This window comes from Fundulus heteroclitus, chromosome 11 (genome assembly GCF_011125445.2).
Source record: "Fundulus heteroclitus isolate FHET01 chromosome 11, MU-UCD_Fhet_4.1, whole genome shotgun sequence".
NCBI lineage: Eukaryota > Metazoa > Chordata > Actinopteri > Cyprinodontiformes > Fundulidae > Fundulus > Fundulus heteroclitus.
Genome location: NC_046371.1, coordinates 7,040,861 through 7,063,296, shown reverse-complemented (window position 1 = coordinate 7,063,296; position 22,436 = coordinate 7,040,861). Strand labels below are relative to the sequence as shown.

Below are 22,436 nucleotides of genomic sequence, written 5' to 3'. Positions count from 1 at the left end.
TTTTGCATGGATTATTGCCTTGGAGACAATTAGCCTGTAGCATTGCTGAGGTGTTAAGCACAAGTGGCTTTCATAGCAGCCTTCAGGTCATCTGCATTGTTGGATCTGGTGTCTCTCATCTTTTCTTTGATGGGTCTAAGGGTTAGTTTGCTGACCAATCAACCACTGGGATGCTTGTACTTTTGTCCGTATGGCCAGGTACCAAAATAACATCAGCATCTCCACAAGGCTCCATAAAGAAGAATGAATCAGGAAAGGCTTTAAAATTTCATGCTGGAAGGCTGTGTTGACTCTTGGACCAACACCAGCAGATGACACGCTTCCCCAAATAATCCCTGATTGGGGAAACGTCTCTGACTGGACCTCCTTTCCCTGCAGACTTGTAGATCTTGATTTCCAAATGAAAGATAAGCTTTACTTCAGTCTGAAATAGGACTGTAGACCACAGAACAGCAGTCTGGTCCTTGTTCTCCTGATTCTAGAGGCAGTTGTAGTCAATGTCCTGGACATGCCTGTGTGAAACTCTGAATATGCTTTTCCTCACAATCTTCCCAAGGCTGCAGTTATCCTTGTTGCTTATACACTTTTTTCTGCCACACCTATTTTCACCATATGTTAATACAATTGTATATAACACTGTATGAACAGTCAGCTTTTCTTCTTTTTGAACTGTTGTGGCTTACTCTCCTTGTAAACAGCGCCTGTGGTTGTCTGCAGCAAAACTATCAACTTAGCAGTTTTCTCATTTATTGTTAATCATAAAATAATATTTCTGCAGTAAAATCCTTTTTTATTGCTGTCTTGCGATATTCAAACGTTCTGAGAAACAACATTTTGGGATTGTATTTAAAATGTGTCCTATTTAGAATATATATATAAATGAGTTCTTATTCTTATTTCTTGAGAAATGAAGCAAACCAAAGTATAGGTCAAAATTTGTTTGCCTTTTTTTTTTCTTCTTGCACGTTTACAAAAAGTTCAGAAACAAATCAGTTCAAAGGAGGTTTTCATGTCATGAAATGTACTTTTCCAACCTTGTCCAGGTTCTCATACCCCTTTTCAGACAACTTACATTAATCAATAATCAATGTCAGATATCAGGGTAAATATACTGACAAGTTTATTTAGAGGAAAATTTTGTTTATCTCATTTCTATTTATGTTCAAATGATTTCATTGATTTGGAACAGAAAATTTTATTTATTATTAATGTTTACCAATTACTTGTTTTATGTGGTACTTGGTTGTTTGTTTGACGTATTTCTGAAATTGATTCATTTATTATTATTATTTGTGAATTTCTGAAATTGATTTATTTATTATTATTTGTTAAATTTGTTAATTGTCTGAAATAAATTCCTTTCCCTCTTCTCTCCAGCACCTCGCCGCCACACCGCACTGTGCTCCCGCTTTGTCGTTGCAAATGACCGGTGAGATGATGAATGCTGTTGTCATTCCTACACAGTGCTGCAGTTCAGGCTTTAAGGGGATCAATGTGAACCTCCCCTCCCCAGAGATCCATTCTGCTCTCAGCGAGCCCCGCCACGGCATTCAGACAAAGACCACAGCATGACAACAACACCTCACTCAGTCGATGTGAGCCAAGCTGCCATGAAAGTCAATAAGTGAAAGGGGAGCATTTTTTCCCCCCGTTAATTGTATGTGAGCCACACAACCAGTGCAAACTGTCATGTCTACGTACAAGAAGCCTTGCAGGACATTTCAAGTTCTACCATTTATTTTTTTTTATTCATCATGGAGCAGAGTGATTTCCTTCTCCCTCTGAGCAACATAAAACCGGAACAGACTGAGTGCTCTTTACTGCCTGCACTTTACATTTCTGTTGCCTTATAAAAGTTTCCGCTCACGACAGTTTGATTTGTTGTCCACTGTTTTATTATTAGTCTCCGAATTAAAGTGAAAGGACAAATGCACTTTCTTTTGACTTGCCGGTTGAAAAGATCAATAGCACTCTAGTCTGTTGAATTTTAGACAAGAGGATGCAGTTCAGTGCAAGACATCCAGTGTTGCTGTGTCCAGCAGCACCGAATGTCTCCTGAACACAGATTTTATCATCAGTGTTTTATGTTTTGCAAACTGAACTTTTTTTTTTTTTTAATTTTGCCCTGTTTCCCCCTCATCCATATGCAGAATGTGTGTTTGGTAGTGCCAATTCCCGGGAGGTATTTTAAGTATGCAGGAATGAAACTAATGAAAGTTGATTTTACATCACCTGGTGAAAATATTCACACTCTTGAATTTTTTTTACATTTGATCAATTTACAACTACAGCCTTTAATGCTCTTCATTGGGATTTTATGTATAAGATCAACAACATGTTTTTTTTTTTTTTTTTTGGGGGGGGGTGTAATATTTCAACCACCTTAGTATATCTAGACTGAACTTTTTTGTGTATTTGTCTTTGCAATGTAGGTCAAAGTCAGTCAGATCGGCTGCAGAGCATCAGAGAGCACCGCTTTGCAAGTCTTGCCACAGATTCCCAATTAGATTTAGGTCTGACCTCTCACTGAGCCATTCTAACACACATTTTGATCTAAAGTATTATTCCAGCTGGAAGGTGAACTTCCGACTACAGTTAGTCTCAGTCTTCAGCCATCTTTGTTTTGTTTTGTTTTTGGGTTTTTTTTGGGTGGGGGGGTGGTTCTGTCCTGTCTGGTAATGTTTATGCTCATGTTACCCTGAGCTACCTCTATAGTTATGCTGCTATAGGCTTAGGCTGCTGGAGGACATCAGGGACTATTTTTCTCACTCTATAGAGTTCTACTGTTTTCCAATTTTGCATTGCTTGTCGTCATTTTAGCTTTTAACTTTTTGTTCTCTCTTTTTTTTTCATAGTAGGTACACCTGGTCTGGCGTTCTGTTACCTCCAGGGGAGGCAGATCACCCGCTATTACCATCTAATGTAGAACAGATTACTGGATCAATGTGAGCTTCTGTGCTTTCTGTGTCTCTGCTCTGTCTTCTCTAACCCCCAGTGGGTCGAGGCAGATGAGCGTTCACACTGAGCCTGGTTCTGGTTCTGCTGGAGGTTCTCCTCCCTGTTAAAGGGGAGTTTTCCTCTCCACTGTCGCTTCATGCTTGCTCAGTATGAGGGATTGCTGCAAAGCCATCAACAATGCAGACGACTGTCCACTGTGGCTCCACGCTCTTTCAGGAGGAGTGAATGCTGCTTGGAGAGACTTGATGCAACCTGCTGGGTTTCCTTATATATAACAATTTTTGACTAATCTGTATAATCTGACCCAATATGTATAATCTGATTGATTTGACTTTGTAAAGTGCCTTGAGATGACATTTTTCATGAATTGCCGCTATATTTATAAAATTGAATTAATGTGGCAATAACAATTGTTGTCTTAATGCCAAAAAGAGTCCAACAGATTTTATTTTCACAAGCGGAGCCGTACCAGTTTCGCCATAGTGCTCCGCTTGATTTATACATGCGAGTAGCTTTATTATAATTTATGCAGGGAATATTTCATGATATATGGACACTGAAACAAGAAGGTAGAAGAGAAACAAAGGGGAAAAGGTGAAAGAAAGAGGAGAGAAAAGGGAGACAATGATACAACATCCTCAGTCTGCTTTTCACCTGCAAAGAGAGATGTAAAAAGAACGGCACAACCAGCCGATAAAGTTTTACAGACACAATCAAGTAACGCCTTGGTACCATCATTGAAGTATATACAGTATGAATTAATACGACATGTATAATGTCGTATTAATGAATGACAGCTGAAGATAATAGTAGGAGTTTTCTGTAATGAATTCAGTCTGTAAGTACCTGGATCCAAGCACCTGGAGGTGCATCTTTGTTTTTTTAGCTCCATCCATATTCTCATCTGCTTTGACTGGCCTTGATGTCCCTGCAGAAGAAATGCTTCCACACAGCATGATGCTGCCAGCCTGGAAACGTCTGTCTTCTTTTTGGTGTAAAGCGTTTTGAGACGACTTGTGTTGTGAATCGGTGCTTTAAAAAACTCAACCGCGTTGAACTGAGTTGTGTTCAGGATGATGTGCAGTGTTTTCCATTTTAACAAGTGGATGAGTTTTTGGTCTCATCAGACCAAACCGCCTTCTTCTGCATGTTCTCTGTGTTCTCTGTGTTGCCTGTGCTGAACTTTAAGCAAGAATTCTTGTGTTTTTCTTTCAACAATGGCTTTTTTTGTCCCACTTTTTCTTAAAGGTCAGAGTCGTGGCATGTATGATTAATATTAGTCTTGTCAACAAATTCTTCCACCTGATTTGTGCATCTCTGCAGCTCCTCCAGAGTTACCATGAGCCTCTTGTCTGCTTCTAAGTAATCATCCATTCCCAGCCTTCCGATCCAGGTGGATGACCGTACTTCAGTAGGTTTGTTAAGGATTATGGGATCACAGAGGCTGGAGCTGCAGGAAACAGTTACGGGAAACAACAGATAACTCACAGATGTGGCATGCATAAAAAATGAAGAGTTATGTGGGGGCAGAATGGACACAAGGCTAGCCAAGGCTATTTCACAATCTAACCATGACACATATCCCAAAGACGACATGGAAAGGATCGACCAATCCTGCAGGAGCAGGTCCTTGCTGATCCATATAAGCTGACGTAAGGTTTGAGAATCTCGCTTCCTGGTCTTACCCTTCATGTATTGTTTAATGTATGAGAGTTCAGTACTGAAGCTGTAGCATTCCTCTGGCTTGTTAATTTAAATATCTTAAAGTATAGTTTGGGTTTTAAGAGTCTTTTTTACTACAAAAGACGTCTACAATAAAGAAGACCACAGTTACAGGGAAAGAACCTGGGAGTACCACAACAGTGTACGGTTAAATCTAATAACTTCTCACTTCTCACGTTCCAGTTTTCACTTATCATTTTCAGATGTTTATTTGAAAAGTGTCTTTTGTGATATTGTGGTGTTTTGCTCTGATGGCACAGAGGTAGAGAGCACAATCCATGTTTGGAGGCCTAAGTCCTCGACGCGGCTGACCCGGGTTTGACTCCAGCCTCAGGTCCTTTGCTGCATGTCTTCCCCCCTCTCTCAAACCCCACGTTCCTGTCAGCCTGCTTTGAAAAAAAATTAGCCACTAGTGCCACAGAAACCCAGAAAAAGAATATTAAACTGTTCCATGAATTTATCCCTCACCTGCCCGGTGTGTTTCTTGGTCTTCAGCAGTTGGTTTCCTGTTGATTCTGTGAGAACACCTGGGTGTAATCTAAGATTTAAAAAAAGTACTGGTGGACTCTTTGTATATACATGTATAATGCAACTTCTAAAGGGAAATTATTGCACTGTGTTTTACTTAGGGGTATAAAATAAATAAATAAATCAGGCAGGAGGGAAATTATTGCACTGTGTTTTTATTTATTAAAACCTATTAAAATAAATAAATAGGTGGGGCAGAAGGAAAATGCATGCCACGGTTTTTATTTCTAGGTATCTTTTATGTAAAACATACAGAAAACCATTGATCATCTTCTTTTCACTTCCCAATCATGCAGCTCTTAGTGTTGAGCTGTGATATAAAATGCCAGTTAAATACATAGAAGTTAGTCACACACACTTTAGAAAAGGTGATGCAAATATTTCCAGAGGTATCTTCGAGCAGGTGACTGGACAGGTATGGTGTAAAGGCAGCTCAGACCTCACCGAGCCCATGCATTTTTCCATCAGAAGTTTTTAAAGTATTCTTCTGAAGGTGACCTGGCTGGATGTTCTCTCTGCTCCTGTCAAATGTGTGACTAAAGGAAAGGTTTTGACTCTTTTTTTATTTATTTTTCTCCTCAAGTCTTTCATGTGGTGGGATCTTGCTCTCTGGCGTCTACACATCAGACCTTTTTTTTTACTGTAAAAGAACAAAAGCACCTCTGATGAATAAAAGAAAACGAGTTTGCTTTAGTGTTGTCTACCACAACAGACTTAGAAGCTGCCGGTGTGATGTGAATGAACACAACAGGTGAGTTCTCTCTCATCAGAACAGCAATATTTCATAATGTGTGAAAAATACAGTTAGGTTCTTATCAAAGAGTAATGTTCTGTGATTTTCCTATGCTTTTCTTGTACTTTTAGGAATTCATGAACTGTGCAGCCTGTTCGTTTTGGACGGAAGCTTTGTGGGTGGCTTAATGCGTAGCTGGCTGGTCTCATATCCTCCTTCACTGACCAGCAGCTGAGATATTAAGGTTCAGGAGTCAGACGTGTCCCCTGACTCCCAGCATCCCGGGGACACTCATTTCACAAACTAAAGAAAATTGACGTCCATAACCCACCGCGGCTGCAGGGTCTTAGAAGCTCTCTTCACATAATTACAGATCCATATGCCACTGAGAGGCTTTTGCCTGACAACCTGAGCAGGTAATCCAGCAGCGCCTCAGTAATAAGGTTCTCAAGAGCTGACTGGTGTTTACCCACCCAGCTGCACTGCAAAGCCTGAAGTTCTAACCTTAACACAAGCCATGAATTTGAACTGATCTTGTTTTAGGAACAACATTAGCTTGGAGCTGAAACAATTTTAAAACAACTTATTTACAGTTACCGTTGAACCGGGAAAGGGTAGAGTGCCTTCTCCGGGTTGGGGAGGATGTGCTGCCCCTAGTGGAGGAGTTCAAGTATCTTGGGGTCTTGTTCATGAATGAGGGGAAGATGGAGCGGGAGATCGACAGGCGGATTGGTGCAGCGTCTGCTGTGAAGCGGGTGCTGTACCGATCCGTTGTGGTGAAGAGAGAGCTGATCCAAAAGGCGAAGCTCTCGATTTACCGGTCGATCTACGTTCCTACCCTCATCTATGGTCACGAGCTTTGGGTCGTGACCGAAAGAACGAGATCCCGGATACAAGCGGCCGAAATGAGTTTTCTCCGTAGTGTGTCTGAGCTCTCCCTTAGAGATAGGGTGAGGAGCTCAGTCATCCAGAGAGGACTCAGAGTAGAGCCGCTGCTCCTCCACGTCGAGAGGAGCCAGTTGAGGTGGCTCGGGCATCTGGTCAGGATGCCTCCTGGACGCCTCCCTGGTGAGGTGTTCCGGGCACGTCCCACCGGGAGGAGGCCCAGGGGAAGACCCAGGACACACTGGAGGGACTATGTCTCTCTGCTGGCCTGGGAACGCCTTGGGATTCCTCCTGAGGAGCTGGCCCAAGTGGCTGGGGAGCGGGACGTCTGGGCCTCCCTACTGAAGCTGCAACCCCCACGACCCGACCCCGGATAAGCGGAAGAAGACGGACGGACGGACGGATATTTACAGTTATTACATGTGGTGGAGCTAGTCGGGTCCCGCTGCAACAAAGCATCATCAATCCATCAAGTTATTTTCCTGGAATGCTGCATTTATTTATATATATATATATGTCATGGTTGAGTTTTGGTTTGGCTTTGTTTTTCTGTTACTTTCATTTTTTCATCTCTTTTGGGTTAGGTTTGACTTTATTTATTGTTAGTTTTCAGTCATCAGTTATTTTCTGTCAATTTTCACTTCACCTCCTCAGCAGTCAGTCACACCTGATAATCATTTACCAGTCAATTAGCCAGACCCTTGTTCCACCTGTGAAGTGCTCTATTTAAACCTCCCTCTGCCTTCAGTTCAGCACTGGGCCGTCATCATTCCACACCTCTCCATGCCAGTCCCCGTTTTGCCTTGGAAGCTTTGTTTTGCTCCTTTTGTTAAGGTTAGTCCTGCCAGTCACTCTAAAGACTGTTCGTTCACTGTTTGTTCCTGGAGAGGTTCTGCTCTGTGTCCTGGTGTCTCCAGAGAACTGCTAACTGGACTAGCCATCCTGGAGAAGCTCAGCTCTGTGCCCTGGTGTCTCTCAAGTTCTGCTAACCTGACTAGCCGCCCTGGAGAAGCTCAGCTCTGTGCCCTGGTGTCTCTCAAGTTCTGCTAACCTGACTAGCCGCCCTGGAGAAGCTCAGCTCTGTGCCCTGGTGTCTCTCAAGTTCTGCTAACCTGACCAGCCGCCCTGGAGAAGCTCTGCTCTGTGCCCTGGTGTCTCCTAAGTTTTGCTAACCTGACTAGCCGCCCTGGAGAAGCTCAGCTCTGTGCCCTGGTGTCTCCAATGAACTGCTAACCTGAGTGCTATGAGGCCTGCTAGCCGAGCAGCACCTAGCAAGTTTGGACTCTCTGTCTCCGGGCCGTCAGCTCCTGCCATCATCTACATCCCTGACTTTCTGCAGTCCTGAACCTCCGGTCTTCATCATCTGCCATCCAGCACACTTCCTTTAAATAAAAACTCTTAAACTTTAGTCCCGTGTGTGCGTCCTGAGTTCATCGGCAAACAAAACCCTGAATATATATATATATATATATATATATATATATATATATATACATATATATATATATATATATATATATATATATATATATATATATATATATATATATATTTTAAATTGATTATCTGTCCATTTAATTTATTGTATTAAAATAAAAAACATTACTCCAAAAGTCATGTTGTATGTTTCTATTCTATCTGAAAGCGGTCTGGTTTTAGGAAGCAATGTTTTCCCCCTTTCTCATCTTGGATATAGATTTATCACGTGGACTCTCTTTCTGCTTATACCAATATGTAAAAACACACAGCACCCCAACTATGATACCTTAAATGCATTGAACCAAATGCACTTTATTTTCCTGTTAATAGATCAGTGTTCAATAAATTGAACATAAGTATAATATTTCAAGAATGGTATTGTATCGAATCGTATTAAATCAGCTCATCCTAGAATGATACCCAGCGGTAACCCGCCTCTTATAGGTCCACTGATAACCTAAGGTTTATGAAGCCTTCTTTCAGCATCCTGCAGACTGCTTTCAGTGACCCTGTTTTGACAGAGCGACCCAAGACAACTTTGTCTTTTGCACTATATCCCATACAGCGGAATTTCTGATTTCAAATTATTTTGAGAGCACCTTAAATCCCTCATCAGACGCAAAACTGCTACCGTCTTCTGTGTGAAGGTATCAGACAGATCATTTGATGTTTCTGTAGTGTTAACACTCATTTCAACAGTCGGAAACACACTACACTAAAAGCCTGAGGTTTGATTTATTTTTAACATTTTACAGAAAAGATCAGGAAGCCTTTTCTTTAGTTTTCATGCTTTAGGCACATTGGGCGATTGATTTTATTAATGTTAGTTATCATCCCTGACATTGAATAGCAATATGTTCAAATGTGTTAGAAGAAAAACACAGGCTGTTGTGGCATGATGATATGTCAATCGTTTTCAAATATAACTCTTACATCTACCTACTGCAAGTAAGATTCTGACTGCTTAGAACTACCCCGCAGAAACTCACTTATCAAAAGCAAATTAATTACTTGAAGTTTTGGGACGATGGAGTCGCAATAATACATTCTGAAGGGACGCAGTGTTAAACTCACACGCTTCATCATCTCCGTCCTGTAAGGCACTTGTCCAAGACCATCTAATGTATCGTTCCTTAATGTATTCCCCGTCCTGAGAGATGCTGTGACAAGTTGAGCATTGTAGCATCCCCTAAGACAGAAGAAAATGGGCCATGCAGCAGAAACATTATCACTCCTGTTTCAAAGACAGCACTGAAAGCTGCACAATGCCACTACTTATTGCATACCGAGGGACACGTTCGCAGGATTTAGATTCTCTGTGATCTGGAACAGTGCGGGACATCATAACGTCAGAGAATGACAGGGAAATAATTTAAGGATGATTTTATATCCAGAAGAAGAAAAAAAATTCCCAGGGAAATTGTTTAAATCTAGACAACTTTAGAACTGGTGGAAAGAACCAGGAATAATATTTGTATGGGATCAGAAAAGCTGATGTAAAGATTTAGCAGTTATATTCCAGTTTTAGTCCACTGAGTCATTCAACAAAGATTTTCTTTTTCAAAGAGATGTTTTATTCTTTATTCTATTTTATTCAGTACAAGCAAGTACAAGTACAAGCATGCACAAAAACAATATTTAAGGAATGTGGGGTTTTTTGGTTGAGGAAAACTTGTGAAAATAGATTTCAGTAAACTCTTGAATTTTACTCACTATCTGATAGCGTGCTGGTCTTCCTTTTGCAGGCTAAAAAGCTCAGAGTTATTGGAGAACGGGCTCCAGTACACCTCTAAAGGCCTCAACCTGATCAGGATGAAAACAGCTCAGTTTTTCTTGATTTAAGAGTCAAATGAGCATCTTGAAAAAAAGTCAGAATCAATTAAATTGTTCAGTCAGTTATTTGTACAACAACCGTAACCACTTGTTGAGAGCTGCATTACAGTAGAGCAGTTAAGCCCTTTAAGACGTCCAGCTGCTTCTGTTCACTCCTGCCATGTTTTGCACAGCCACTGCATTCCTGGCTCATACAAAGTTCCTGGTGACGCTGTTGTTAAACGGTGAAGGGTAAGCTGATGCAAACCTGTGCATGTCAGAGTAGGCTCATCACACCTGGAGCAGAAACTACAATATCTACATGAATGCTGCTACAATTGGAAGTATAGTATTTTAATGACTTTTGTTGTCACAGTCAGTCAGTTTGGTGCATTACAGGCAGACCAGGCCCACGGTTTTATAATTCTGGGTAGGTCTCCAAACCACTGTCCATATAACATGTATCCATTTTTTAATTTTGTTTTATTTTATTTAAAAAAAAAAATCAGCCTGTTTTTGGACTACTTATACAGGCCTAATGTTTCAGTGCTGAAAGGTGAATCTGCTCATGTTTCATAATATCCAAAGGGTTATAATAACTGTCGCCCTGCTGTTTGTTTGCTGATCAAATTGACTTTTACAACACGACAAACAGCCAGCAGTTTGTTGAGCTTTACCGGCAATGTGGATCGATACATGTTAATGTTTTAAAAACAACTAATAGGATTTTAAATGGAAAATTATCCAATAAACTCTGTTGCCAGTGCAGGAAGCTTTCTTCTTGGAGTGTGTGAATGTACAAAAGCAGGCAACAACATTTTGACCCACTGTTAAAATACCACATAATTACCACACTCTGTGGTAAAAAATGCTCCTGTTTCAGGACGGTGAGGGTGATCTTCAAATGTAACAAAGTCTGCTACTTGCAATGTATAAAAATGTGGATAGAGCACCGAATTAAGATCTGAAGTTTGAATGCAAGGCTAATTAATACCGTCAACACAGAGTTTCCCGCAGCATTGCTTATACTGTAAGCAGCACACTTCCCCCTCCAATAATCTTACATCTGTTCGTAAATGAATCTATATCTCTAATTTGAAATTAACAACCTCTAGCTGTAAATAGTTAGTGTCCAAATTAATGATGAAAACTGTCTCACCTCTTTCAGCCTATGGATGGATTAACGTGACTCTGCTTCCCTGTGTTTATATGAAAGTTGGTCCTGGATCAGCTTTTATTTGACACATGCTCTTCATGCATATTGTTGTCTGAGTTGTTAAACAAAATGGTTGCTACTTATTAAAATAGACATAATAAGTTAGAATAAATATTGTCAAAAACATAAATCCTTGAGAAACACCCTCTGTTTATGGAAACAACTAAGATGGTTCATTTTTGTTAACAACACTGCAAATTTTCTTAAAATTAGTGTATTTGTCCTTGATTTGAGCATGTAAATAAGATGATTTGCCAATGGAATTAGATATTTTGCACTTAAAATGGGAACAACTTATCTCTATCATCTTATTTCAGGTGCAGTATTTCTAATTATCTTAGTTTAGGGGTCAAAATAATCACTCCATGGGCAGATAATCTTATTTACCTGCTCAAATCAAGGATAAATGCACTAATTTCAAGACAACTTGACTTATTTTTAGCTCCGTTTTTGCAGTGAACATTCTACCCTCTTCCTTCTTAGCTTAGCCTTTCACTGAGTTCCTGCAATATTTGTTTGCCTTGCCTTTCAGATTGCTTTGTTGCATTCAGCATTGCAATAACTAGCTTTGCGCAAAGCTTCACTGTCTTCAGTTTCCTCTCTGATTAGGAAGCATCTGGTTAGTGGACCTGAGGGAACAGGATGGGGCGTAGGGTGCAGCAGGTTGGACAGATACGCTGACGCGAGGCCGTTAAAAAAAAAAGAAAAAAAAGAAAAAGAATATTAAAGTGAATCATGAAATAAATGGGCACCCAGTGCAAAGTGGCTAACACTGGAGTCATGTGGTCTTGTCTCTTTGGAACCGTTGACAATCACACTGCCGCATTTTAGGCAAGATGAAGCTGTGACAAAGTGCCCTGACTAATTCCTGGTAAACCAGAGTTACAATCATCCAAATGGGAGATTATAAAATCCCAGATTACTGACTGCAAGTTTTTTTCTCTATTAGATCGATGATCTCTAATCATAATTGTGGTTTGCTTTAATCATCGTGCAGCCGTGTGATACATTTGATCTAGTGGTCTTCAGTTTTTACTGGAAATTGTAAAATAAACAACACTTGACAAGTTTTCCACACATTCAGAACTGAAGTTTGGTATAACAATAATAATATCATAAAATATGTTAAAAGTAAAGACAAGAAACAAACTTCCAGACTCCTTGGACGCCGGAGCAATATTTTTTTTTTCCACATTAGCTGCTTAGTAATAATAGGACATGATTCCGACCTTTCTCACAAGACAACCAGGTTATGTTGAAGATTCAAAGTTCCTAGTTATTTATTTGCAGATATTGGATTCCATCCACATATATGGCTAAACAACCTGATCTTTGTTTGACTTTGGTTCAGAAATCAAAGCGCAGTCCATAGATCAGAGCTTTATCTGCATAAATAGGCCAGTTCTTCAGAGGTTCAGCACATTGTCTCCTGTCCTGCAGCTGGTCAAATTCTACTGAAGTAGAGATGAGGTCTTTTTTGTTTCTGGGGACGTTGCTTGTCTGTGGTCTGGTCGGGGCCCAGGAAACCATAGAAAGCCAGCTGCAACAAGTCTTGGCCAGATTGGACAAGCTTGAGAGGGAGAATGAAGAGAGAGGTTAGTTTGCTGAATTCCTTCTCTTTCAGTCAGGGTTATGCTGCAGTGTGAGTACAAGTTTTCAGATTCAGGTCTTTCATGATAACCCTCTGCTCTTGTACAGTTGCCAGGACTCAAGTGGCGTTCTCGGCTGCTCTCGTCAATTCAACGACATGGACCGATGTGGGGCCTTTTAATAGATATAAGACGCTGGAGTTTAAGAGAGTGATAACTAACATCGGCAACGCATACAACCCAGACACAGGTATCTTAAATCTTTGCCTGTAATGATGAGTTTTCCTTGTAATGCATTGGTCTACTACTAAAATGTTGAAAAATCCTTGGAGAGCGGCAGTAGCTTAGTAGTTATTTATTTCTGTATCTCTGTATAGTAGATATATAATGTTCAATAGGTAACCCTGATTCCATATTAATGTTCTAACTAGCAGGTGGAATAAATCTGTGAAAAAAAACACATTGCTGTGCTTAATTTAAAACTCATTTAGTTAGAGTTTACATTTATTTCTGTTGGCGAACGTCAAAGGGATGGTTCAGAGTTTTTTTAAGTGAGATTCTCTGAAGAGCTTTTGTGCCTATGGTATTTTAAGTCCAGAAGAAAACCGGTTTACATCTATTTTTTTTTTTGTTTTATGTCATTTTATTTTTCCTGAAAGCTAGAAGTAATTACTCAGGCAAGTAAAATCCCACACAAATCCTTAGTATAGCCGGGAGAAATATCAAAAACCTTGAAGAACGTCCGAGTAGTTCAAGTAAACACAATTTAATTAATCTTAAACCCATCCATCACGTGCTAGTGGGCTAATTCAACATAAGCATCTGGATATTTACTATGGAAGACCAGAAAAGACATAATAAAAGATAAAATCATATGTATGCTATATATATATATATATAAGACATAATAAAAGATAAAATCATATGTATGCTATATATATATATATATATATATATATATATATATATATATATATATATATAGCATACATATGATTTTATCTTTTATTATGTCTTATATATATATATATATATATATATATATATATATATATATATATATATATATATATATATATATATATATATATATATATATATATATATAAAATCTATATACTAAGCATGTATATATATATAGTAATGCTCGTGGTCCAATGACCACGGGCATTACTGTTGTCTTCACCTTCCAGGCTTTTTCCAGTTCTTCCCTGAGCCCTTGGTATTTCTCAACATAAGCATCTGGATATTTACTATGGAAGACCAGAAAAGACATAATAAAAGATAAAATCATATCTATGATATATATATATATATATATATATATATATTATTTTTTATTTTTATTTTTTTTCCTTATACTTGCATTTTCATCAAGAAATTTATATATTTTCATTTTCCTTAGACATGTGTTTTTGTCAAGGAATGTATATAATCTGTTTTTCCTTTTCCTTATACAAGCCTTTGTTCTTTTTACATGTCCTTGACTCCTCTTTTTACTTTACTGTATGCAATACTGCCTCATTATGCAGAAAAGGAAGGTCGTCTTAAGGGTAACTGCTCCCTATTGGTTGGTTAGCATCAGCCCTCCACAGCTGAGAACTTCATGCTGCTGCCATCATGGCTGTCACTACTGACCACTGTCACAATGGCTACCAGGTTATCAGTGAACAGAACAGCTCCAATAGCTGCAGATTTGCAGTTTTTTTCTGCTCATATTTGGGATAGTTGGTCTGTTCAAATAATCTGAACAAACAATGCTTTATTTTTGCTAGATGACCTGATGGATGATTGGATACGTCTCCAGATGTCATTATCTGTGTACCTGTCCTGTATCTGATCTTTGGAGCTTGTTTTCTTGTTCCTATCTATCTGCAGGAATTTTCACAGCCCCGGTAAAAGGACTCTACTACTTCCGGTTCACCGGAGTGGTCGGCAGTTCAGGGCTGCTGAATGCAGGATTGAAGAGGAACGGTGTGAACATTATTGCAATTCACCACAAAGCAGGAACACAAGCTAGCGCTACCAATGGAGTGACTCTGGAGCTGGAGCAGGGAGATCGGATCTATGTCCAGATCTGGGAGAACCTGACCATTGCAGATCAAAGTCAGCTCAGCACCTTCAGCGGCTTCCTTGTCTTCCCTCTTTGAATGGACTCTGAGAGATGTCCAGGCCCTACAATTGATTTAGAATTTAGATGTCCAGGATCCAAATAAAAAATAAAACTCTACCATTACATGTTGTTTCTTTTTTCTTTTCTTATTTTTACATTTAGCTGGCAAAATAGTCAGTGAGCCACTGACTATTTTAGCCTCCCATCATTGGCTTCCTATTAAATCAAGAATCTATCCATCCATCCATTTTCTAACACGTCAATCCTTTGTGGGGACATGAGGTGTGCAGCCCTAAATCAAGAATAGAATTTAAAATTCTCCTTCTCACTTATAAAGCCCTTAATAATCAAGCTCCATCATATATCGGAGCTCTGATTACCTCGTATAATCCTAACAGAGCACTTTGTCCTAAGACTGCAGGTCTACTGGTGGTTCCTAGAGTCTCTAAAAGTAGAATGGAAGGCAGAGATGAAGTGTTGTGAATTGATGCTTTATAAATAAAATTGATTTATACTGAATGCAGACAACCGTCCACTGTGGCTACACACTCTTTAAGGAGACGTGAATGTTGGTTGTCAATGTCTCAATAAATTGACCTGGGTTTCATTAGATGGAAAACTTTTTGACCTGTCTGTCTGTATGACTTTATTAAATTGACTTTGTAAAGTCCCTAGAGATGACAAGTGTTCTAAATTGACGCTATGTAAAAAAAATAAAAAATTAAATGAAGAATTGATATCAATTTCTTGGCAAATACTGATACCATACCTTATTTTTTTATAAAGCACTTTAAGAAACAACACGATTGGCAAGTGCTACACAACAAGTAAAACACATTACAGAGATTAAGACAATTACAAAAACCTTTAAAATATTAACACTGTAAAAAAGAAATCCAGACTCACAATGTGGTAAAAGCCAAAGAGTAATTTCAAGTATTACAAGTATTTTAAGTGAGATTTAAAAACAACAAAAAAAATAGCTAATCAACAATCAGTTCTCTCTGTGATTTAGGAGCCACCACCGGCATCTGGTTAGTGGACCTGTAGCAACGGGATGGGGCGCCCTACGCCCCAACGCCATTAAGAGCTTCAAGAACAAATAAAAGTACATTAAAATGAATCATTAAATAAATGGGCTGCCGGTGCAGAGTAGCCAACCCCAGAGTATTATTCTGCTCTCATGTCATGGATCTGTTAAACATTTTGGACTAGTTGAAGACATGACAATGGGCTCTGGCTAATTCCTGTCAAACAAGAGTTGCAATAATCCAACTGGGTGTCATGATTTAGGTTTTTGTTTGATTTGTGTTTGGACTTTTCTGAACTAATATGGTTCCACTCCCCTCAGCCATCAGCCATCAGCCACCATCCAATCAGCTCTGTCCACCCCTCAGCCACCAGTTACCATGCAATCAGCCAAGCCCCCACTCTGCACCTGACCAGCTCCACCTGCTGCACTAATTAGAGTCATATCTGCTCACCTGTGCACCTGACTAAATATACCTGCCTCTTTCATCCACTCACGGCAGAACTATCTCATGTGCACAGCCGCCATGACACTCCCAGCTCCTGTGTGCTCGGCCTGCTGGACTCAGAATCTCTGCTTGTGTTTAGTTCTCACTGATCTCCTGGTTTTGAAAGCACAGGTTACTCGTTTCAATTTATACCTAGAAAAGAGGGATTTAATCTTAGACAGGTGGTTATAAACCCAAGGGCTGTATCTATTTTGCCCCCCTAACCAATACATAGTTTGATGTTTTTATAAATAAGTTACCGTCATGGTAAAAAAAAAAAAAGTACCCAAATTAAAAATGTGGGGTAAGACTTATTTGCTTGTATGTATACAAAACTCTAGAGAGTTTTGTGAGTTTTTCTTACTAAATATTTTTTCTTTACAAACTTTTTTTTTTGTTTCATCATTAAGTGTTGATTGATGGATGCAGCACATGGTGTTAGATGGGGCTGGACAATTCAATTCAATAATTCAATAACAATATTAATAATCGATCAATTGACGTATATCGATGATGGACAAAAAGGATCAATAAAAAGTTCAATAGAACAGTTTTTCTTCCTTTTGCATTCTAGCCTATCATGTAGGTTAATATTACAGTCATCCTCCCAACCAATCACAAACACAGACCCAGGAAGCTCCGCCCCCATCAAAGAGTTCCGAGAGCAGGCGGTCTTTTTTTTTTTCTTTTTTAAAAACTTGCAGTTTTGGTAAAAAGTTGGTTGAATAAAGAGTTGAGTTTGAATTCTGTGTTTGTGTGTTCTTTTTCTAAAAGTAGCTCGTTAAGCAACAGCATAAAATGACCAGGGCTGCACTGAAAATCCGTTTTTAATCTGTTGATAATTATTGATATCGACCAATAAGATTTTTATTTCATCGATATCTTTTTTTTCTATATCGTCCAGCCCTAGTGTTAGATTTAGGTGATTTTTAAAACCCGGTGAAGTCCAAATCATACTCCAGCTCAAACTTAGACTTAACAGTGGGGGGTACTTTCTTTTCAACACAGTCTTTGGGCAAAACTGCTTTTATGAGTACTACAAAATCCTGATGGCAATTTGCTCTCACTAGCCCAATAATCCAGCTTTCAGGCCTCTGCCAATAAACAGAACACCTGGAGAAAACCCACACTTGCATTTACACTGGTGACCTTCTTGCCGTGAGGACAGAGGGAAAAACAGTGGTTCTCTTGGACTTCTATTTTTAGTTTTTTGTTGTCAAAACGCTTTTTTTTTACTTTGACTGCAAGTTTTTCTCTTTTAGATGAATGATCTGTTATCATACCTGTGGTTTACTTTAATCATTGTACAGCCCTGTGATACAGTTCCACACTTTCAGAACTAGAGTTTGGTATAGTAAAAAGTTGTTAAAATGAAGCCAAGAAGCTTGCAGACTCTTTGAAGACCTGAGCAATATATTTATATTTTTCCACATTGGCTGCTTGGTAATAACAGGATACGTTTCAGACCTGTCTCCCATGAACCTTTTGCAACCAGGTGATGCTGAAGAATCAAAGTTCTTAGTTATATATTTGCAGATATTGGATTCCATCCACCAATATGGCTAAACAAACTGATCCTTGTGTGACTTTGGTTCAACAATCAAAGCACAGTCCATAGATCAGAGCTTCCTCTGCATAAATAGGCCAGTTCTTCAGAGGTTCAGCACATTGTCTCCTGTCCTGCAGCTGGTCAAATTCTCCTGAAGTAGAGATGAGGTCTTTTTTGTTTCTGGGGACGTTGCTTGTCTGTGGTCTGGTCGGGGCCCAGGAAACCATAGAAAGCCAGCTGCAACAAGTCTTGGCCAGATTGGACAAACTTGAGAGAGAGAATGAAGAGAGAGGTTAGTTTGCTGAATTCCTTCTCTTTCAGTCAGGGTTATGCTGCAGTGTGAGTACAAGTTTTCAGATTCAGGTCTTTCATGATAACCCTCTGCGCTTGTACAGTTGGCAGGACTCAAGTGGCGTTCTCGGCTGCTCTCGTCGAGTCAACGCAGTGGACCATTGTGGGGCCTTTGAATCGTTATACAACGCTGGAGTATAAGACAGTAAAAACTAACATCGGCAACGGGTACAACCCAGAGACAGGTATCTTTGCTACTGACGATGAGTTTACCTTGTAATGCATTGGTCTACAATTAAAATGATGAAAAGATAATTGGACAGCGGCAGTAGCTTGGTAGTTGTTGGTTTCTTTATCTGTGTATATCAGATGTGAAATATTTAATATTTATCCTGGATTCTATATGTAAGTTCTAATTAGCAGGTGGAATCAATCATTAAAAAAAAAACTTTTTATGCTAAATTTAAAACTAATTTATTTAGAGTTCACTTTTATTTCTATTTGCTAAAGTCAAAAGGAAAGTTCAGAGTTTAAGTGGGAATTCTGTGAAGAGCCTTTGTGCCTTTAGTTATTTTAACTCCAGAAGAAAACAAGTTTACATCCCTTATTTTATTTAAGTAATTTTTTTTTTTTTTTGAAGGCTATAACTAATCACTCACACACAAGTAAAATCCCCCCCAAATCCTTCTATGGCCAGGAGAAATATTTAAATCCTTGAAGAATATCAGAGTAGTTCATGTAAACACAATTTAATTCACCTTCAACCCACCATCATGTGTGTTGACTGGGATAATTAAACAGAATTATTTGGATATTTACACTACGGATGGAGTTGTACTGCAGTCCACAATAACAACCTTTTGTTAAATCATTACCATTTAAGATTTGACCCAAGTATTAGCTAAATTTGAAATATATTAAATGGGTCTTCAGTGCTGGCTGCCCTTCTCAAAAACACGCCTATGTCACTTAAAAGGTGCGGATCCGGCTCTGATTGTGTCATGTGACCTAGAGCACGGTGTCACGGCAGTCTTATACATGAGAACTAGCCTTACGTGCTTCTACCTTTCTCATCCTCCAATCACAGTTTGTCATCACCATGGTTTTATCTTTACAAGTTACTAGATGACCTCTCAATCTGCTGGTCCAATGTTGTCTGCGATCAGATTCCAAAACATATGGAGAGACGGTTTAATTTAGCAACAGTGCTACTGCTGGTGGCCTTCAGCGGCACTAAAACAGGAAAGTTACAGGTCTAGTGTCACCTAAGGGCTAAAAGTTACACGCTGCTGCTTTAAGAGACAGGCATTGCTAGATAGAACAAAGTCAACAATAGAGTAATGCGTAATTACATGCTTTTAAGTTATTCCCTGTTTAATTAAATAACCCTCGGTCTGTCAGGTTTTGTCTTGTGAATATCACCCACATTTAGCTGTGATATCAAGACAATAGTTGAAAGAGGGACTACTGTTCTATAACAGCAAACTCTGCACACATATGGAATGAATGAGTAACAACTTTTCTTCAAATATAAAAATGTATTAACAGAAATAAATGTCTGTCCAGGAAACACCATTAATAATGTGGTTTACCTGAATTATTATGAACAATATATTTCAATAAACAACTCTTCTTTATTAAGCTAGTAAAACTTTACTAAAACTACTAAGCAAAATTACATCAAATACACCAAGGAAGAATGTACTCACAAAGAAACAAAAGTACAAATAAAATGCTTGAAAACCATCATCATAAAATGATATTGGAGTTCAGTAAGGATCTTTAAGTTAAAGAACCAAAGTTCATCTTAAATAATTTGGATTCTGACCAGCTGTCTCTCTGTGTGGTGTGGAGGCTGCAGCGCCTCCGACTGGAAGAACATGAGGAGAGTCTGAGGAGACTCATTACATGACGGAAACGGACATCGGTGATATACAGAGTGCATGGTTTTAAACTAACATGTACCAGTTTTAACAAATTATTTAAAATTGGTAATAATTGTTCTTTTTTTATTCAGAACATGAACCCATTAATCATAAACTACTACTACTAGAGTTTACAATTTACTGGTAGCTTCCTGGACTGATATCACCTTATAGAGTTTACTCAATAGGTACCTGGCCTTTTTAAGCACTGGTACATAATATTTAGATTTTATTTTGTTTTTTATTACGTTTGTTTCAGAACAGAATTCGCTTTTAAAAAACTAAACTCCTATTTGAAGAACATTTCCTCATATTGAGAACAGAACAGCTAGAGCAGCTGCCGTTTTGCATTTTTTATGCTCAGTTGTTGGTATGTCCAAATAATCGGAATTAGGGCCAGATGATGATTCTGCAACTATATGTATCGATAGAAAAACGTGTGGTGCGATTAAAAAAAAAAGGGTTAATAAAAAGTTTGATAGAACAGTTTTCTTTCCTTCAGCATTCTAGCCTATCATGTACAGTCATTACATCCTCCTAACCAATCACAAACTCAGACCCAGAAACGCTCCGTCACCAAGCTCCGCCCCCTTCAAAGAGAGCAGGTATTCCTTTTTCTTTTTTAAAAGCTTGCAGTTTTGGTAAAGGACTGGTTGAATAAAGGGTTGTGTTTGAATTCAGTCTTTATGTGTTCTTTATCTAAAAATAGGTCACTAAGAAACAGCATAAAATGACCAGGGCTGCACTTAAATCATATGTTTTGAATTTTTTGACAATTATCTATATCAATATGCTTTTATTCTATGTCATCCAGCCCTAATCTGAAGAGACGATGTTTTATTTTTGCTGGATGACCTGATGGATGATTGGATACCTCTCCAGATGCCATTATCTCTGTACCTGTCCTGTATCTGATCTTTGGAGCTTGTTTTCTTGTTCCTATCTATCTGCAGGAATTTTCACAGCCCCGGTAAAAGGACTCTACTACTTCCGGTTCACCGGAGTGGTCGGCAGGTCTGGGCGGTTGAATGCAGGACTGAAGAAGAATGATGAGGACATTGTAGCAATTTACCACAAGGCAGGAACACAAGCCAGCGCTACCAATGGAGTGGCTCTGGAGCTGGAGCAGGGAGACCGGGTCTATATCCAGGTCTGGGAGGACGACACGACCATTGCAGATCAAACCCGGCTCAGCACCTTCAGCGGCTTCCTTGTCTTCCCTCTTTGAGTGGACTCTGAGAGATGTCCAGGCCCTACATTTGATTTAGAATTTAGATGTCTAGGATTCAAATAAAAAATAAAACTCTACCATTACATGTTGTTTCTTTTTTCTTTTCTTTTTTTACTTTATAGCTGACAATTCCAGGGAGTTTGTACCTTACTGATAAGTTTCTACAATCTTCTTTCTGAAGATGTTATGTTCACGCAGCAGGCAAATACGACCGAAAGCCGATCTTTTAGTTTATATTCGACCCATATGCGTCTGTTTCATGGCAGTGTGAATAGTTCTGATCCTTTTTTATGCCATCTCCTTATGTGGTACTAAATTGGACAGGTATCAGATCTTCTTCAAAATGTCCACAGTCTGAACTGTCAGGTTGCATTTCGTCCGCACAGACTTCTCTACAGCAGTACCAGTCACAGCTCCACAACAGGCCAATTTCAATAGCTGCACTTTTTTTGTGGTCTTAATTCTTTCATTGCTCAACAATTTCATAATAACCCAGAGATGATGGGATCCACTATTATTTTTTATTTTATTTTTTTAAGAAGCTTTATGGAAAACTTACAGTAACAATTACATCGGCCATTACTTCCGTCAACAATTTGCTGTCCATGCAAGTAATGACATATGCAACTCTTCCCTTTCAATGGGTTACATCTGTTCATAAATTAATCTGTATCTCTAATTTGAAATTACCAGCATATAGTTCTTAATAGTTAGCATCCAATTTTTTTTTTAAGAAATCTGTCTCACCTCTTAGTTCCTATGGATGCATTAACCATGACTCTGTAAAAGTGGGCCTTAGATACATTTTTATTTAACACATGCTCTGTATGCATATGATTGTCTTAATTGTTCAACAAAATGGTTCCTATCTTTAATTTTAAATGGACA

At 38.9% G+C, this 22,436-nt stretch overlaps 1 protein-coding gene across 3 annotated transcripts; it reads left to right on the top strand.

The window, feature by feature from the left end:
• The first annotated feature begins 12,717 nt into the window (after positions 1-12,717).
• LOC105916838 (cerebellin-1) lies at positions 12,718-21,631 on the top strand. 3 transcript variants are annotated; one of them, XM_012851466.3, is made up of 3 exons: positions 12,718-12,928; positions 13,032-13,172; positions 14,801-15,160. In XM_012851466.3, exons 1-3 carry the CDS (start codon positions 12,799-12,801, stop codon positions 15,070-15,072), a joined length of 543 nt encoding a protein of 180 aa, XP_012706920.2. In that variant the 5' UTR covers positions 12,718-12,798; the 3' UTR covers positions 15,073-15,160. The 3 variants fall into 3 exon arrangements, with proteins under 3 accessions (XP_012706920.2, XP_035998691.1, XP_012706919.2); XM_036142798.1 differs by lacking the exons at positions 13,032-13,172; positions 14,801-15,160 and adding exons at positions 18,497-18,637; positions 21,271-21,631 and having other exon boundaries at positions 12,771-12,928; XM_012851465.3 differs by lacking the exons at positions 12,718-12,928; positions 13,032-13,172; positions 14,801-15,160 and adding exons at positions 18,198-18,393; positions 18,497-18,637; positions 21,271-21,631.
• The last annotated feature ends 805 nt before the right edge of the window (positions 21,632-22,436 follow it).

Excerpts from the sequence above, each read along its gene's own strand:
- LOC105916838 (XM_036142798.1), top strand. The coding sequence starts at position 12,799 with ATGAGGTCTTTTTTGTTTCTGGGGACGTTGCTTGTCTGTGGTCTGGTC. Across the intron at positions 12,929-18,496 it reads GAGGGAGAATGAAGAGAGAG|TTGGCAGGACTCAAGTGGCG; the intron begins GTTAGTTTGCTG and ends GCGCTTGTACAG. Across the intron at positions 18,638-21,270 it reads CGGGTACAACCCAGAGACAG|GAATTTTCACAGCCCCGGTA; the intron begins GTATCTTTGCTA and ends ATCTATCTGCAG.